The 14,760-nt window shown below is 43.7% G+C and overlaps 1 protein-coding gene across 1 annotated transcript in view; it reads right to left on the reverse strand.

Moving 5' to 3' along the window:
• Window positions 1–14,760, reverse strand: part of PARVA (parvin, alpha) — a 148,415-nt gene that overhangs the window by 49,209 nt on the left and 84,446 nt on the right. Inside the window, exons 2-3 of the mRNA XM_012654413.1 lie at window positions 2,520–2,609; window positions 2,367–2,437 (exon numbers count right to left, since the gene is read on the reverse strand). Coding sequence (XP_012509867.1) covers window positions 2,367–2,437; window positions 2,520–2,609 — 161 coding nt within the window. The remainder of the gene's footprint in view (window positions 1–2,366; window positions 2,438–2,519; window positions 2,610–14,760) is intronic.

The following is a 14,760-nucleotide window of genomic DNA, read 5'->3' on the forward strand; positions in this document are numbered from 1 at the left end:
TCTTTTGTTTATTAAGATTATATACACAATCAAAAATCAAATCTATGATATATTAACCAGTTTTAAGTATACAGTGACAAGTTTTGGTCATTATATACAGTTGTATAATCCCCACCACAATCAAGATACAGATCAGTCCCCTCACCCTAAGATGCTGGCTTAGGTCCCTGTGCCCTCACTCCCCTCCCCTGACCACAGGCCTCAGGGAAACACTACAGTTTTGCCCTGGCTCTGTTTCCTATAAACGGAATCATACAGGACATCATCTTTTGTGTTTAACTTATTTGCCTTAGCATAAATACATGGCTTTTATACCATAGGCAGCGTTTCCATCCTGGGGTGGGCCGACCGTGGAGCTTGGGGGCTTCGCAGCACATCATTCCACCGTCCCAAGGCAGGATGCTGGCATACCAGGCACTGCCTTGTATCTAATACGGTAAGACCCAGTCTCCGTCCTGGAGAGGCTCCCCCGCAAGCTGGGAGAGGGCAGGAATGAGGAGAGCTTCCAGAAAGGCTTGTGTTTGTTTTTTGAGCTGGTGTCCTGCTATGTCACCCAGGCTGGAGTGGCTATTCACAGGTGCGATCACAGCTTACTGCAAGCCTTGAACTCCTGGGCTCAAGCAATCCTCCCGCCCCGGCCTTCCGAGTAGCTGGGACTACAGGTGCATGCCACCGTGCCCAGCTCCTGAGGAGACTCTTGGAGTTGACCAGGAAGGGCAGGATTTCACAGTGGTCAGAGCAGCCTAGATGTGGAAGTAAGGAGGTGGCCTGCGCTGCAGTGCCTTCGGACTGCACCGCGGGGCTCGGGCTCATGTGCAGCAGTTCACATCACCCATCTTCCACTCCCTCAAACTGGGCCTGAGTGCAGGTCTGCGTCTGGGAGATCAGTGCTGATGCCTGAACTGTTGGGAGCCTGCCCTGACCATGTCTTCACCCTCGGAAGCCTCCTGGGCAAGTAGTGCCATGTCCATTCCAGCATGGTGAGTGCCAGACCCTTTCCCAGCACCCTCAGAGAGGTACAACGGCAGGCAGAGCCTCGACCTGCAGCTGTCCCACCTTCTTGCACAGCAACATGAGGGCTCAGAGGCACACTGGGCCGGGGGCAGCCATCCATGCTGCAGCACAGACTGTATCAGGAACGGGCCAGATACCACACGTGCAATGCAGCCCGCCTATGGGGCTCAGGCTGTAGCCTAGAGACATAAGGGGTTGCATGGCAGCCCAGGCTGCCTTCTTTCTCTAGTTTTCTCTAGTTCCTTGGACTCTGGGGTAAGGGAACAGACAGAAGGGACATTTATACATCTGAGAAGACTGCCCTCGGTCCTCCAGCCCCTAGTGAGATGGCCCAACTCTCACGTGGGTTTGCTCCACCAAGGAACCCTTGACCATGGGAACAATACTCCTGATTCTACTCCTGAACAGCCTGGGTACTTTTGAGATTCCTACCCACCCAACTCCTTCCTCCCTCCATCCAGTGTTTACTAAATACCTGCTATATGTGACATCCTGTGCAGAATTCTGGGCGTACAATGAAACAAAAGACGGTCTCTCACCCCAGGAAGCTCACCATTTAGCAAAGGAGACAGAGAAACATATGAGTAGCTAGACAGGGACCACGGCAGCAGGGAGGGCCCGAGCGATGGCACTGGAGTTGAGAGAAGGTCTGGTGTCCCTGTGATGGCAGGTGGGGGCTGATCTGAGGTTGAAGAGGCAGCTAGAGCATGGACCCCAAACAACACCCCTAGGAGTATGGGCTGTGACCCACAGGGGACAGGAAACTACAGACAAGTCTTGAGCAGGAAAATGACACACCAGAGTTGCATTGGGAACGAATCGCTCTGACATCCAGTGCCTTTTTGTCTTAAGTGCAGCTTGGTGAAGTTGAAGAGGAAGAACACAAAGGAGGAAGACAGGAACAGTTTTGAAGGGGTGACTGCATGCGTGACACTGTGCAGGTACAGTGTGCACAATATTTCAGCTAATCTCCTTTATTTCTGTTTGAATTCTATCTCTTCCACTCAGCTATGACCATAAACAAACGACTTGGCTTTTCTGAGACTCAGTTTCCTCATCTGGAAAATGGGGGTGATACTGATTCGTACTCTACAGGGTGCTTCTGAGGGGCCTTGAGAAAGACAGTGGGAGAACTTGGTGCACTCTGAGATCTGGCCCTGTGAGCCTACCTGCACTGACCTCTGGTGTTTATGACCAATGCTGTTGGCTGGGCATTCGTCACGTGCCACACTTACAATCCGTTAAATTTTAGATGGCTGTCTACTGGACCACGAGCTGCCTGAGCGCAGGGGCCACCTGCACAGAGCGGGCTGTCTGTGAAGCACCCAAAGCCCGTCCTAATTTCTTCTTACCTTCATCAGTTCTTGAAGTTTGGGGTCACTGCGTGAGTTTGGATCCACCATCGTTCGTACTTCATTCTCCTCTTTAAAAAGAAAACGAATTCAGTCGGGGTGGTTACACTCGAGAGCGCTAAGCAAATGCAGAGAGACAAGAGACACAGTTACCCAGCATCGTGTCCTCGGGGTCCAGCTCAAAGGGGATCGGGCTGAGGGGCAGGTTGATGGCATTCATTCCCTCCTCCTGAAGCTCAGAGACTGAAAGAGAAGGGAGAGCAGGGTCACGTGCCGCTGACCGATGGCAGGGGCTGGATCACTGTAGCAAGCGTGTTCAATATTGATACGGAGGGAAAAAAACCACTATGCTTAGATTACAGCCGTTACTCAGCCCAGAATCGATTCATGGCCTCGCCTTGCTGAAAGGACCTAACTGTCCGCTTAATCTCACCTCTTCCAACTGTCACCCCACTCGATTTCCTTGGAGAAACTGGGAGGTCTTAACAGCACAGAAATCTGCCTCCTCTCAGAAAAGATTTTGGAATAAACAGGAACAAGGCGGGAGACCGACTTCTTTCTGAAGTCGGGCCTCCTGTCCGGGGCACAGGGATACCCAGTGACTATTGACTGGACGGGCGAGGTCACCAGTTTGAGGCTCTGTGTGCACTGTAAGCTGTTTCCATCCTCCGTTCAACCCTCCTCTGACTTCTCTCCTGGTTTGGTTCCCTGAGGTACTTTTCTGATTATCTAGCCTCCCTCCTTTCTCTACCCAACCCCAGCTGCTGCTCAGAAACGCCTCTGTCCCGGCCTCTTCAGATCTAAGGGGCTATGGGTCCTGCAGCCAGGCGCCTCACCTCTCTAGGCCTGTTTCCTCAGCTGGAAATGAGGAGGTGGACTGGATGACCAGAAAGTTCTTGTACAGTGTTCGAATCCTAGAAATCTACATTCCACCTTCCTCAAGAAAAACAAAGAGGTCAATGACCCCTGAAGACCACCGGCCCACTCTGTTCCAAGTACCCAGCCCCCACACGGAGCCTTAGCACAAAAGAATTCCTCCCACAAAACCAGTTGTACGACCATACTTGATGAGTGTTGACCTTGGATTACCCCCTCCTAAAAGCAGTGACTTAAATCCCCTTACTTTTCACCAATTAAGCACAGATATGCCCTTTTCCCAGAAGGCATTTGTCACCAAGAGGTTCTTAAGAGCTGATATGGCAGTTGCAATCAAGCTTAACAAAAGCAACGTCCCATCTTTCCATTTTATTTTTTATTGACTTTGGCCTCACCAGTTGCCAGCATAGACTTATAAGAACTCTTGAGCACAAGGCAGCCCCTTACAAAGAGTTCTTTCATATCAGCAAACTCACTGATAGTTGCAGTTGGACAGGGCGGAGACTGCCAAACAAAGACAGTGAAACACATGCTACCCTAAAGAGACAAATCTCACATGGTGAGGCTGGTATTTAGTCCTTTAGCCAGTCACCATCCTGAATCTCCAAATTCACAGACACCCACCATTCCATAGAATTCCATAGAATTCTCCTCCATAAAACATAACAAAAAATCATTTAAGCTTTGAAGGTATCACTCATATTTTTCTAAGTATGGGACTGCATTTGTTTTTTCCAGCTAAGAACAACTACTTCCTTAGACTTCTGTAATTTCTTCTAATGTCTCCCCTAGAACTACCAGTTTGCTTTCTTTTCCAGGCTATTTCTCACAAAGAAGCACAATTTTCATTACTTTGTTAACAAGCACTGCTATGCATGCAATGGGCAGTGGAAATAGAGTCATGCTTAAATGCGGATGCAAGGCCAGTGCAGACACTTGCTCCTGCCCAGGAGTTTCTCCCCTGTAGCTACGGTCTTCTCCTTGGGTCTGCGTTATCCAATACAGAGGCCACTACCCATGTGAGCTATTTAAATTTCCGTAAATTAAAAATTCAGTTCCTTAGTTGCACCAATCACATTTTACATTTCCATCACAGGAAGTTCAAGTGGATGGTGGTGTCCTAGGTGATCCCATTCATTGAAATGCTGACAATGTCCACATTTACATCTCCAGCCCAGGCCTGATCCTGACCCTCAGGCCTATGAATCCAGCTGTGTACTCAGTGTCTCCTCTTAAGTAAGTCTATTCATAGCAATCTCAAATTTACACATCCAAAACAGAACTTGTGATTTTCAACACCCTCACATCCACCGTAACAGCACCAAAACCTGTTCTTTCCATATTCTTATCCTCCTCAGTAGATGGCACCACTGTTTACACAATGGTTCAAGCCAAAATTTGAGGAAATCACCTTAAGTTCTCCTTTTCCCTCACCTTTTGCATATATCTAATACAGTGGCAAGTTTTGTTGGTTCCACCTCCAAACCAGGAAGTGATTGCAACCACTTCTCACCATCTCCCCACTCCACCATCCTGGCTCATGCCACTGTTAGCTTTTACCTGGACCACCAGATCCACCCTCTGACTGGTCTACTGTTTCCTCTTGCATCTCCCTTACCCCACCTACTTCCCACAGCGCAGCCAGATGTTCTATAAAAATGTAAATAGGCTCATACATTCTCCTGCTTTAAACTCTCCTATGGCTTCCCATCATATTCAGAATAAAACCCAACTCCTAACTATGACCTACAAGACCCTCTGACAATGCCTACATTCAAATCCAGGATCTACCCCTTATTAGCCGGGTGACTTTGGGCAAGTTCATCAAGTTGTTATGCCTCAGAGTCTTCATCTGCAAAATGGGAGTGATGATAATATTGCCTGCCTCCTAGAGCTGTTGAGAAGAATAAATGAGTTCACATAAGCAAAATACTCAGAAAAGTGTCTGGCACCTGGTAAGAGCTATATAAATACATGTTGCTATTATTATTACTTAAAACAATACCTCAAACATAGTAAGCACTCAAGAAATATTTGTTAAATAAGTACTCCAAACTGTCAAGACCATCCTTCAACTGCACGGGTTATGAGTTGAGCAGAATTTGCCAAAGCAGCATATGGGATGCAAGGACTTCACTGTGTGTGTGTGTGTGTGTGGGGGGGGGGTTATATGTATATTTCAGCCCCATCCTGTGTGCATGTGCACATTCTGTAAGAGAAGAAAAGCCATATCTGTCCCAAGACTGTTGTATAGCAAGAGGCAATTTGTAAATATGGGGGTATTTAAACATCTTTAAAGTGTGACTAGAAGCACTATTTGCAGCTGGAACTCCTAAAGGTGGCTCTGAACTGGATCTCTTTTTAGGGTAGATCATTGTTAAAAATGTTTTCAGATGAAAACGCCCCAGTCAGAAACACGCCCCTCCACCCTGCCTCTTTAATTCACTCACAGAGACATAACAAACTTAAGAAGAAAGGCTGAGATATGTTTGCAATTGGAAATTTTTTTTCAGGAAATGATTTGGTATAGGAACATCATTCCCATGCCATTAACTGCCGACTCTGTGCCAACTGTTTGTAAAAGTGAATGTGCAAACTGCCCAGTTCAGGCCTGACCCCCGCCCCGTGGGGCCCCATTAGTGGCCACTTTCCCAAAATAGCCTTGCTTTGGAGGTTCCATTTCCATCAAACCAAAGCAGGACCCAGCAGAAGCCCCTCGCCAATCCTCGCACTCCGAAAGAGAAAGAGCTGCAATTGAGTTTTCTCGGCGCAGAATGCGGATATGATATCCCCTGAACCTCCTCTCACGATCTAAAAAACTAGGTCCGAGTGTGCAGCCCTCCGTGTCTCACAGCACCATTAGTCATAACTTAATAAACAGATTAAATGCCCGGCTGAAGGTCGGGCTCGGGAAAGCAGCGAGATTGCCTCAACTCCTGAAGCGCTCGTCACGAGAAAGGGGGCTTTAATATTCTGGGAAACACAGTCTGACTCCTGGTCTAGCTGCGCAGCAGAAAGTACACGGATGGGCTTTGGAGTTTGAAAGAGCAGGATTTGAATCCTACTTTTATTTTTATCAGCCGTGTGACCTTATGTAAGTGGCTTAACCTCCCTGAAATTCCGTAAGGAACAATTCTCTCTAAAACAAGGGTATAGCTGACACTGCTGGTTTCCTCCCCAATATGTACCCTTTTTCTCAGCTGAAAGAGCCTTCGTTTTATGCCAGTATACACCCTCCCTCCTAAGCCTTAAGGTAAGGTCCTGATTGGTTTACAGGAATCATGATGATCTCAATCCCTGTAGTAATGGTTGGCTCAAGCACTGACATGTTAATGCTGGTCAATGAGCTGTGAGAAATTTCCAGAAGCTTCTAAAAATAGTTTTCCTCCATTTTAAAGAGAGGCCCAAGGAAGGGAAGGCATCTTTCTCCTTCTAATTGTTATTGTATCAGGAGGTCATGCCCAGATTTGCTGCAGCCATTTTGTAGCCATGAGGTGAGTGAGCCCAGGGAAGAAGCTGATTATGCTGAGGTTGGCAGAGAAGAAAGGTAGAAAGAAGGGATTCGTGTCGATACTTTTAAGCCACCACGCCTGGAACCACTTTAGCTCTATATATTTTGTTATAGGAGATAAAATAAATGCCCTTATTGTTTAACCCAGGAGAAGAGGTGTTTTTTGGGCCTTGGAGCCCAAACTACCTGATACATGCGGACACCCAGGATTCTAAAGTCAGTGAGTGGATAGAGTAGGTGTACAATGGATGGCAATTTTCCCCTCTTTTTTTCCCATGAGGAACAGAATAGTTACAGGCATCTCTTATACCCAAGATATGTAAAGGGACTCAAAGAACACCAAGGGGAAAATGAATTTGGAGAAAAGAATGGACAGGTCTCTAAAAGGCCAGTAACTTCATTCATTCAACCAATAAACATTACTGGGCACCTCCTCTGAAGCAGACCCCATGCCGACACTAGGGATACAAGTTTGGGAATCTGACACAGGCCCACCTCAGTCGGCTCATAGGCGGTGGGAGAGGTAGGCCCATGGACACAATGTGCAGTGTGCTCCCCTCAGAGGTGATAGATATGTAACTGGAAGAGGGCTGCAGGAGCTCAGGTGGAATGAGTCTAACTTTGGATAGGGAAGATTGGGAAGGATTCCCAGAAAAGAGAAAATTTGAGCTGGATCTTAAAAAATGTAAATTTTCATCCAGCAGGGTATACTACAAAAGGCACATGTTGAGTAAAAATAGCAAGATGTGGAAGAAAGTGCAGGTGTTCAGAGAGTGGTGAATGTGTCTGAACATAGGGAATATGGGGGGTGCACAGGGGACAAGGGAGGAAGGGACAGGTAAATAGGTGGGGTCCAGAGTGTTAAGGTGTTGAATTCACCTGTTCTCCAGCACTTCCTGAACCATGCTCACTGTATCTGTAGCTGCAAAAAACCATACTGAGAAAGGGCAACAAAAAGTCGGGATATTCTTCCTCCTCCAGAGCCAGCGGGTCCTAGTAAGATGTTCAGACTGCTCTAGATCCTTACCAGGACTCTGATGATTAATTTATAATCCACTTGAAAGTTACCAAAGCTCTCTTAATTTCTAAATGGTTCAAGGGCCCCCACTGAGGTTCTTGGTAGCTAAAGACAGCTACATTATCTGGTGAGTCCCAACAATTGTTCTCTATGGGAAAAATCAACCTGAAGGAATAAAAAAAAAAAAAAAACTACTAATATCACACTTAATGGTGAAAAACTGGATGCTTTCCCTCTAAGACTGGGAATAAGACAAGGATGTCTCCCTTCACCATGCCTATTCAAAATTATACTAGAGGTTCTAGCTGGGATAGTAACACAAGAAAAAGAAGTAAAAGATTTACACATTGAGAAGCAAGAAATAAAACTGTCTTTGTTTCCAGATGACATGATTTTCTATGTAGAAAATCCCAAAGAATCAACCATAAAAAAGAAAACAAAACTAAAAAAAACCCTCCAAATTCCTAGAACTAATAAGCTATTATAGGAAGGTTACAGGATACAAGGTTAATATACAAAAGTCAATTGCCTTCCTATATACTCGCAATGAATGACTGGAATTTAAATTTAAAAACACAATATCATTTATAGTAGCAAAAAATGCCATACTTAGGTATAAATCTAAAGTACAAGACTGACATGCACATTATAAAACCCTGATGAAAGAAATCAAAGATCTAGATAAACAAAGATATTCAATATTCATAGAAGACTTAATATTAAGATGTCAATTCTTTCCAACTTCATCTAAGATTTAATGCAATATCAGTCAAATCACAGCAAGATCTTTTGTGAATATTGACAAACTGATTCTAAAATTTACCTGGAAAGGTAAGAGACCCAGAGTAGCCAACACAATACTGAAGAAGAGTAACAAAGTTGGAGACTGACACTACCAGACTTAAAGACTACTATAAAGCTACAGTAATCAAGACAGCATGGTATTGGTGAAAAAATAGATATATAGATGAATGAAACAAAACAGAGAACACAGAAATAGACCCATATAAATACAGTCAACTGATGTTTGACAAAGGAAATTCAACGCAGAAAAGAAAGTATTTTCAACAAATGATGCTAGAACAATTGGGTATTCATATGCAGAAAAATGAATCTAGATACAGATCGTACATCTTTCACAAAACTTAAAATGATCACAGACATAAGTTAAAACCCAATACTATATAAGTTCTAGAAAAAAAAGTAGGAGAAAATCTGTAACCTAGGGTTTGACAATGCGTTTTTAGATACAACACCAAAAGGACAATCCACGAAAAAAATTGATGAGTTGTATTTTATTAATATTTATACTCTATGAAACAAGCCGTATACTGAGAGAAAATATTTGCAAAATATACATCTGATAAGACTTGCATGCAAAATACATAAAGAACTCTTAAAACTAAATAATAAGAAAACAAATGACTCAACTACAAAATGGGCAAAAGATCTGAACAGACATGTCACTAAAGAAGATATATAGATAGCAAATAAGCATATGAGAAAATGTTCATTATCATTTGTGATCATGGAATGACAGATTAAGACAACAATCAGATATCACTATCTACCTATTAGAATGGCTAAAATCCAAAAAACTGGTAACACTAAATGCTGGGAATGCAAAATGGTACAGCCACTTTGGCAGACAGTTTGGTATTTTCTTACGAAACTACAGTTTTACCTTATAATCCAGGTATAGTGTTCCTAGGTATTTACCCATCTGATTAACAAAAACATATTAACACAAAACCTTGAATGTGAATATTTATAGCAGCCTTATTCATAATTGCCAAAAACTGGAAGCTACCAAGATATCCTCCAATAGGTGAATGGATAAACTGTAATACATTCATATGATCAAATATTATTCAGTAATAACAAGAAATGAACTACAAAGCCATGAAGAGACATGGAAGAACCTTAAATGCATAATATTTCTAAGTCAAAGAAGTTAGTTTGAAAAGGCTACATACTGTATGATTCCAATTATAAGACATTCTGATAAAGGTGAAAGTAGAGAGAATAAAAAGATCAGTGGTTTCCGGGGCTTGGGGGAAATGTTGAATAGTCACAGAAGATTTTTAAGGTAGTGAAACTGTTCTGCATGATACTGTAATGGAGGATATATGATATTATGCATTTGTCAAACCCACAGAATTTTATAGCACTAGGAATGTCTTAGTCCATTTTTTGTTGCCTAGAATATCTGGAACTGAGGAATTTATAAAAGAAAATGAATTTATTTATTACAGTTACAGCGACTAAGAAGTCCAACGTCAAGGGGCTGTATCTGGTGAGAGCCTTCTTGCTGGTGGGTACTCTACAGAGTTCTGAGGAAGCGCAGGGCATCACAAGGTGAGAGGGCAGAGCATGCTAGCCCCCTCACCTCTTAAAGGCCCCACCTCTCAATACTGCCACATTGAGCATTAGGTTTCAACCTGAGTTTGAGAGGAGACACATATTCAAACCATAGTAAGGAGTAAATGTTAATGTAAGCAGATTACAAAATCATTTAGGAGGTCAGGACCCAAGGCTGGAATACAGACTGTAACATATTTTGATAATAGAATCTGACTGTATTACAAAAGCATGAAACAACCTCACTGAAGCAGGAGAGGGGGATGGCACTGACCTAAGTATCTTTGGAAGTGAGTGGAGTCTGTAAGACCAAAGGCAAAAGGAACTGTACCCAAGCGTTGTACTCTAAAGTTGTTTCCCATGGGGCTATGGGCTAACAATTCTGATACTGCCACACATATAAACTGGAATTGAACAGTTAAATAAATGGATGGTGGGAACCGGGTTTCTCACTGTTGGACTGGGAGGTTACAGATGGGCAAGGGGAAGAGGCTAGGATGATGCACGTGCTAATGGATTAAGGTTGAGACATTAGTAAGAACACATGTTTAGCTTAATATAGGTACAGATGGGGCATATACATAGGTTAGTGCACACACACGCTTCCTGGCTGTGTTAGCTGAGAGGACATGAAAGAAATGACTCCCTAGTAGCAATGAACAAACTTAGAGCCCAGATCTTAGTTTCTAGTGCCATTCTCCAATAAAAAGTAACCAGGGCTCTTTGGAAAAATGGCTGATTCTAGGACTGGAGAGGAAATATACAAGATGAGCCTGGAGGCACAGAGTAAAGAAGTACTCAGACAAAAAAAAAAAAACGGGCCGGGCTCGCGCCTGTAATCCTAGCACTCTGGGAGGCCGAGGCGGGAGGATCCTGTGAGCTCAGAAGTTCGAGACTAGCCTGAGCAAGAGCGAGACCCCGTCTCTACTAAAAAAAGAAATTAGCTGGACAACTTAAAATATATAGAAAAAAATTAGCCAGGCATAGTGGTGCATGCCTGTAGTCCCAGCTACCTGGGAGGCTGAGGCAGGGGGATCGCTTGAGCCCAGGAGTTTGAGGTTGCTGTGAGCTAGGCCGATGCCACGGCGCTCTAGCCTGGGCAATAGAGTGAGATTCTGTCTCAACAGAAAAAGCAAAAAAAAAAAAAAAAAAAAGAAAAAAAAACAGAGGGATGTTAAAGGCACACAGGAGCTGACTGAAGGAGCTGGAACAATTCGTGTAACAAAATAAAGTGCTACTGAATTGCAACCCAAACTGCAAAATAAATATCCCTGAATCTACACCGATATAAACGACTGAATAAATTAATAATTAGAAGAGACCAATCTTCCATATAGAATTCCAAATAATTTATATAGATCCTCTGCTCTCAAAGAAGGGAGCATAACTCCCCACCCCTTATGTGTGGGCAGCACCTGGTGACATTCTTCCAAAGAGTACCGCACAGAAAGGAGGAAAAGCGCGTAACTTTACAGTGGAGAAACATGACAAACAGTACCTCAGCCAGGTCATCTAGACCAACATCAATAGTCACAAATCATGTTGCTATGATGCACTCTTGATATGATGTGATGAAAATGGCATTTTTACCGATGATCTTCCTTCCCCAAACCCATAATCCTAGCCTAATCATGAGAAAAACATCAGACAAATTCCAACAGGAGAACATCCTAGAAATATGTGACCCATACTCCTCCAAACTGTCATCAAAAGCAAAAGTAAGCCTGAGAGACGTCACAGCTAAGAGGAGTCCAAGGAGACATCATGATGAAATGTAATGTGGCCAGAAAGAGTACATTAGGTAAAAAGTAAAGAAACCCAAATAAACTGAACTTCGCACTAACACAGTAATATTAATGATATCAATATTAGTAATATAGCAAAAATATATCAAAATGACAATAAGTAATAATATGTCAATACTGGCCATTAATTGGAACAAATGTTCCATGCTAATTTAAGACGGTGATAAGAGGGGAAATTTGGTGTGGCTCACATGGAAACTCTATGTACTATCTTTGCAATTTTTCTGTAAATCTAAAACTATTTTTAAAAGAGATTTAAAAAAGAAAACCTCAATTTATTATGTCAAAAAAAAAAATCGGTGATTTTATGGGACACAAATGTTTCCACCCATCACCAAGAAGACAGTGGTAATTTATTTGACTCTAGATGAGCGCTGTAGTAGTATTTGTACAGGAAGCAAAGCACAAAGATCATTTTGAAGCTCTGCAGTGCAATCTGTACTCATTCCCATCTGAGAACCCAAGTTTCCAGGAAGGAAGTAGACAGTTGTTTTGTTGTTGTTTCCGGGGCTGAGATAAGAAGACAGAACTTCCTTCTGACTTCAGGGTGCCTGGCAGGACCACTTTTACTTTCTCAAGCAAGGGTCTGTCCCTCTCTGGAAATTTTATCTGCCCATAGTTCCTGATGGGGATCTTTATGCCACAGGCTTTTGTACTCATTTTCCATTGGTGTAGTAGCAAGTTAAAACCTTGGTGGCTTGAAAGAATATAGATTTATTGTCCTTACGATCTGTAGGTGAGAAATCAATATGGGTCTCACTGGGCTACTGTCAAGGTGTCAGCAGGGCTGTGCTCCTTTCTGCGGGCTCCAGGGGGCAATCCCTTTTCTCTCCTTTAGCTTCTAGAGGCTGCCCACATTCCTTAGCTTGGAGTCCCCTCCTCCATCCTCAAAGCCAGCAATGGGGGGTGGTAATGTCAAATCCTCACATTGCATACTCTCACCTCCTCTTTTGCTTTTAAGTACCCTGTGTCTACTGGGCCCACTTGGATAATCCAGGACGATCTCCCTATTTTAGGCTCAGCTGATTAGTAACTAGAATCCCACCTGCAGTCTCAAATCCCCTTTGCCACATAAGGTAACCTGTTCATAGATTCCAGGGATTAGGGCATGGACACCATTGGGAGGGGCCGTTATTCTGCCTACAACAGCTTCTTCAGTTAAGAGGACAGGTTCTGTTCTTAATACTCATGCTTCCCTACAACATGTGGGTTCATTTTTCTTCCATGTGAGACTGCCAAAAGAAAATGCAAAATCCCTGCCCCCTCCCCAACTCAGTCCCTTAAACAAAAGGGATTTTATTACTTGTAACGAAAAGGATACTTGTTTCAGCAGTCATAATATATGGCTTCAGGTAAACATGGGAGCCAACTCTCAGTGGCCTCAGCAGACTGTTAGGGTCTCACCACACTCTACTTGACACAGCTGCTTAGTCACCAGGGTCTGACAGACAGCCCATGGAGCACAGCCAAAAAAGCGAACTTAAAAGGCTGGTGTTGTGATGAGAGCTGACAGCAGGATCTATAGTCCTGAGTCTCACAGTTTCCACCAGTCTTTGTTTTGATCAGTTTTATAGTCTTTGTAGAGTTGGAAGGCTGCCAAGCAAATGGCCCCTGGGCACTTAATCACTGCTCAGCCAAGCACGTGATACAGCTGGCCTCCAATTGCCAGTGAGCACGGACGGAGATGCGAGCACCATTGGCTGGCTTTGGGCAGTCAAAACAATCCAAATTGAAACATGGGTTGAGGTCTCAAGTAAGCCAAGGGAGTTAAATTTAAACACTACACAGGCACAGAGGGTCCGGGGGAACAGTATATCACTGTTCTTTGTCTTGTGCCATGCCATGCCCTGTTATCTCTTTAGACAGAGAACAAGAACTGTTTCCTCGGTTTGAAGATCTGTTCCTACTTAAGCAGAAGGTGGTGTGGATGTGCCATGCTGGGAGTTTATTACAGAAAACGCCATGCCGTTGTGCATGGGTGTGCCTGTGTGTGTGCCCACACACCCTAAGCATTTGTAACAGCCCTGGTGAGAACACAGAACTTGACCCCACATGAAGTGGTACAGTAACTGACCTAACCAAGGACAGCCAGGTGGAGCTGGCTCTTAGCTCACTGACTCATGAGCATGTACGGGCATCTCCGGTGCCAGGGGCTAGCCCAGGAACTATGAATACAAAGACAAGTACCTGCCTTTCAGGGTTGCTTGGTTCATAAAGGGAAGCTACCTTAGAGGCCCTCAGAGCCCAGCACAGGGTCAGGCACCCAGTTACCACTTATTAAGAGCCCAGAGGATGCTTTGAGAGGAAGGGGAAACTGCGTCACACAAGCAGCAAGGCACTGTGATAAGGACCCCCACACAGTTCTGACCAAGTCCTGAGTGCAGAGTGCTCTTCCAAGGTGGAGGGAGCAACAGAGGAGTGTCTTGGAGGTTATGGGCTGCCACCAGGGCGCTGGGCACCAGAGGCACCCGGTTCGCCTGTCCACCTCGCTGGCCTTTATCTTTGTGCATCCACCTGAGTCAAGCTTCCTGTCTTCATCTCAATCTCTGTGGCTCTTTGACTGTCATGTGTATATCCTTCTTATTTATTAATCCTGAGCAGAATAAATAAATCATTAATATTTTTAAATAGTCATAATACTATTTATAATACTCAATAGTATTATGTGTACTATATGTGTACTGTTAGTACCTAATAGTACTATTATTAATACACACTATTAGTATATAATAGTACTATTACGCACTAATATCATAGTATTATGACTACTCAAAAATATCAATTTTTAATTAAAAATATATTTTAAATAGTCATAATAAATGA

The sequence above is a fragment of the Propithecus coquereli genome, unplaced genomic scaffold (genome assembly GCF_000956105.1).
Source record: "Propithecus coquereli isolate 6110/MARCELLA unplaced genomic scaffold, Pcoq_1.0 Scaffold44, whole genome shotgun sequence".
In the NCBI taxonomy this organism is placed as follows: domain Eukaryota; kingdom Metazoa; phylum Chordata; class Mammalia; order Primates; family Indriidae; genus Propithecus; species Propithecus coquereli.